Source organism: Quercus suber, unplaced genomic scaffold (genome assembly GCF_002906115.3).
Source record: "Quercus suber isolate HL8 unplaced genomic scaffold, Cork oak 2.0 scaffold_60, whole genome shotgun sequence".
In the NCBI taxonomy this organism is placed as follows: domain Eukaryota; kingdom Viridiplantae; phylum Streptophyta; class Magnoliopsida; order Fagales; family Fagaceae; genus Quercus; species Quercus suber.
Genome location: NW_027069525.1, coordinates 1,428,643 through 1,431,993, shown reverse-complemented (window position 1 = coordinate 1,431,993; position 3,351 = coordinate 1,428,643). Strand labels below are relative to the sequence as shown.

At 44.0% G+C, this 3,351-nt stretch overlaps 1 protein-coding gene across 1 annotated transcript; it reads right to left on the bottom strand.

Annotated features, from left to right (window-relative positions):
- Positions 1 to 1,676: 1,676 nt before the first annotated feature.
- On the bottom strand, positions 1,677 to 2,732 carry LOC112010654 (uncharacterized). Its single transcript, XM_024043001.1, has 2 exons — positions 2,538 to 2,732; positions 1,677 to 2,363 (listed from the first exon to the last, which is right to left on the bottom strand). The coding sequence occupies exons 1-2, from the start codon at positions 2,730 to 2,732 to the stop codon at positions 1,677 to 1,679; spliced, it is 882 nt and encodes a 293-aa protein (XP_023898769.1).
- Between the last annotated feature and the right edge of the window lie 619 nt (positions 2,733 to 3,351).

Sequence of the window (3,351 nt, the reverse complement as noted above, 5' to 3'; positions counted from 1 at the left end):
ATGAAGTTTGCTAGTACTTGGGCTTTTATTGCTATTCGTGGTCTGTATTCAATGTTGAATTGGTTTACTCAATTTTCAATTGTACCATTCATCCAGCGGCATCTGGTTTGTTCATTGCCTTCTTAATGGGTTGGTCCGTCATGACGAGGATGGGGTTTTCCTGGAAATAGGGGCGAAGCTTCTAAGAGGCAACGATCAAGGCAAAAGTAATCTTCTCGACGTGCGGGTACTTCACCTCTACTCCTTGAAAGGCTTGGCTCACATAGTACATGGGGCGCTGGATCCTTGATTCTTCTCGAATAAGTTCTGTACTCATTGCCGTGGCGGAGACAGCTAGGTAGAGGAACAAGTCTTCCCTCTCCTTTGACGGGCTCAGTAATGGCAAGCTGCTTAAATAACGTTTCAGCTCTTGGAACACTGCTTCACATTCGTCAGTCTAGGTGAAGGCCTACTTGAAGGTCTTGAAGAACCGACAGCATTTATCTGTCGCTCTTAAGACGAAACGATTCAATACAGCTACTCTTTCTGTCAACCTCTGTACCTCCTTTACATTCTTTGGTGAGGTCATCTCCAATATAGCTTTCACTTTCTCTAGATTTGCTTCTATGCCTTGTTGTGACACTATACAGCCAAGGAACTTCCCTGAGGAAACTTTGAATGCAGACTTTGCCGAGTTCAACTTCATCTAGTACTATCTCAGAGTTTCAAATGTTTCCTCCAAGTCGTCCAAATGGCTTTCTGCTTCTTTGTTCTTGATGAGCATATCATCTACATACACCTCCATGTTTCTCCCGATTTGTTCGCTGAATATCTGGTTTACTAACCTCTGGTAGGTACCTCTTGCATTCTTCAACCCAAATGGCATGACTTTGTAGCAATAGAGTCCTTGTCTGGTGATGAAGGCCGTCTTTTCTTGATCTTCTGCTTACATTTGGATATGGTTGTACCCTGAGAACGCGTCCATAAATGTTAACAACTTGTGTTTTGCTGTGGAATCAACAAGCTGGTCAATTTTTGGCAAAAGGAAGCTGTCTTTAGGGCAAGCTTGATTCAGATCCCTGAAATCCACATACATCCTCCACCTCCCGTTTGCTTTCTTCACCATGACAACATTAGCCAACCATTATGGGTAGTATACTTCACGAATGAACTTGGTGGCTTGGAGCTTGTTTACTTCGTCCATGATGGACTTGTTCCTCTCGAGTATAAATACCCTTCTTCTTTGTTGGACAGGCTTTTCCTTTGGATCCACATTCAGCTGGTGTTGGATGACATTCTTTGAGATACCGGGCATGTCTTTGTGGCTCCACACAAATACGTCCAGGAACTCCACTATCCCTTTTTTCATGTCTGGACTACAATATGTCCTAACATTAGTTACCTTCATAGACTCTCCTTCTGCCAGTTCCACCGTCTCCAATGCTTCTATCGTCTCGGGGTTCTTTTCTTCGATGATCCATGTGGTTTTCTTTGGACGTCAATACTACTTGATAACACTCTCGGGTCAAAACCTGGTCCCCCTTGATTATTCCCACTCCGTTTTCTATAGGGAATTTTACCTTCAAATAGTACGTCGAGGTTGCAGCTTTCCAATGGTTAAGTGTGGGCCATCCAATGATGACGTTGTAGGATGAAGGACAATCCATTACCAAGAAATTAAGCTGCTTCATTATTTGCTAGGGGTATGTGCCTGCTGTTACCATCAAAGTTACTATCCCTTTTGGATACACCTTGTCTTCGCTGAAACTGATGAGGGGAGATTTGAATGGATGAAGTCTATTCGGGTCCGCTTTCAACCGCTGGAAGGTAAAGAGGTAAATGATGTTGGCGAATCTCCTATTGTCTGCTAGAATTCTTCTGGTGTTGAATCCTTCTATCATCAGCATGATAATCAAGGGATTGTCAAGTGGTTGCTTTACTCCTCTAGCATCTTCCTCTGAAAAGACCATGTCTGTAGCTTCTCTTCTTTGGTGTTTTGTTGGTGGTATCATATGGATGCTGTTGACTTGTCTCTGCTGCGACTTCTTGAGGGATTTGAAAGAGTCCCTCGTCGTTGGACCATCGTTGATCATCCTTATCTCGCCTATTGCATTCTTTGGTCCTTCTCGTGGTTTGTCATCGTCCCTGGGCTTTTCTTCTAACTTGGTTTGGTCTTCTTGCTTTGGTCGTCTGTACGTACTTTTCTTAACGAACTTCTGCAGTTTTCCTTTCCAGATCAACTCCTCTATTTGCTCCTTGAGGCCATTACATTTGTCAATATAGTGCCCATGGTCTTGGTGGAAACGACAATATTTTTTCTTGTTTCGAGCATTGGGTGAACCACTTAACGGTTTTGGCCATTTCAGCTGGTGATCATCCTTAATCTGCATTAAGATTTGGTTAATTGGCATTACCAAGGGTGTGAAATTTACCATTTTGCGAGCCTTGTCATCCCTCCGCTTGCCTTTGTTGTTGCTAGAAGGATGGTCTCTTCTTTCTCTTTTTTACCCTTTTTGGTCGTCTCATGGGCCCATCTTTGGTGTTCGAGGTTCACCTACCTCTATCGCTGTCAAAGCATCCTCCGCTTTCATGTACTTCTGAGCCTTCATGAGCAAATCTATCTTTGATGCTGGGGGACTTTTAGCGAGTGCCACTACAAACTCCTTGGACCTCAATCCTGCTTTGAAGGTGGTTAGCTGCACTTGGCCCTCTGCTTCGTCTACTTCCAACACCTCCCTGTTAAATCGTTTCATGTAGGATCTTAAGGACTCTCCTTCTCCCTGTCTGATCATTAGTAAATGATCTGTTGGTCTTTTCTAACGCTATCCTCCAATGAAGTGATGCACAAACAGATTGCTGAGTTGGTCAAAATCGACAATGAAGGACTGTGCCAACTTGCTAAACCACACTCGGGCTACCTCTTTGAGGGTGGTCGGGAAGGATTGACACACTATTTCATCCAGGGTCTGCTATAGGCTTAAGTTCATCTTAAAGGTGGTGATGTGATCCAGTGGGTCTTTCAACTCGTCATACGACTCCAATGCAGAAACCGGAATTTTGGCGGGAGTGAGTGATCAAGTACCCGCTATGTGAACGGAGAGTCTATCCTTCTCACCATCCCGTCCAAGTTCTTGGTCGTTTTTCCTTTCATGGAATTTTTAAGCTCATTCATCTCTTTTCTCATACTCCTCAAGAGGTCATTGCTAACCTCGTCGGACTGCTCCGTCCTCCTTGAGCCATCCCTCCCTTGGCTCCGTTCTATATCTTGCACTTCGTCTTCATTCCTATTATTTTTTATCCTTCTCGGTGAGCGATTTTCTTCCTATTGCAGTCGTTGTCTCATCTCCTAGTTTTGCTTTGTCAGTTCCTCTA

What these genes read in the sequence shown, in the direction of transcription:
- LOC112010654 (XM_024043001.1), bottom strand. Translation starts at nt 2,732, where the DNA reads ATGAAACGATTTAACAGGGAGGTGTTGGAAGTAGACGAAGCAGAGGGC. An exon ending in ATGCTTTGACAGCGATAGAG is followed by an intron (nt 2,364 to 2,537) that starts GTAGGTGAACCT and finishes ATCTTAATGCAG; the next exon opens with ATTAAGGATGATCACCAGCT.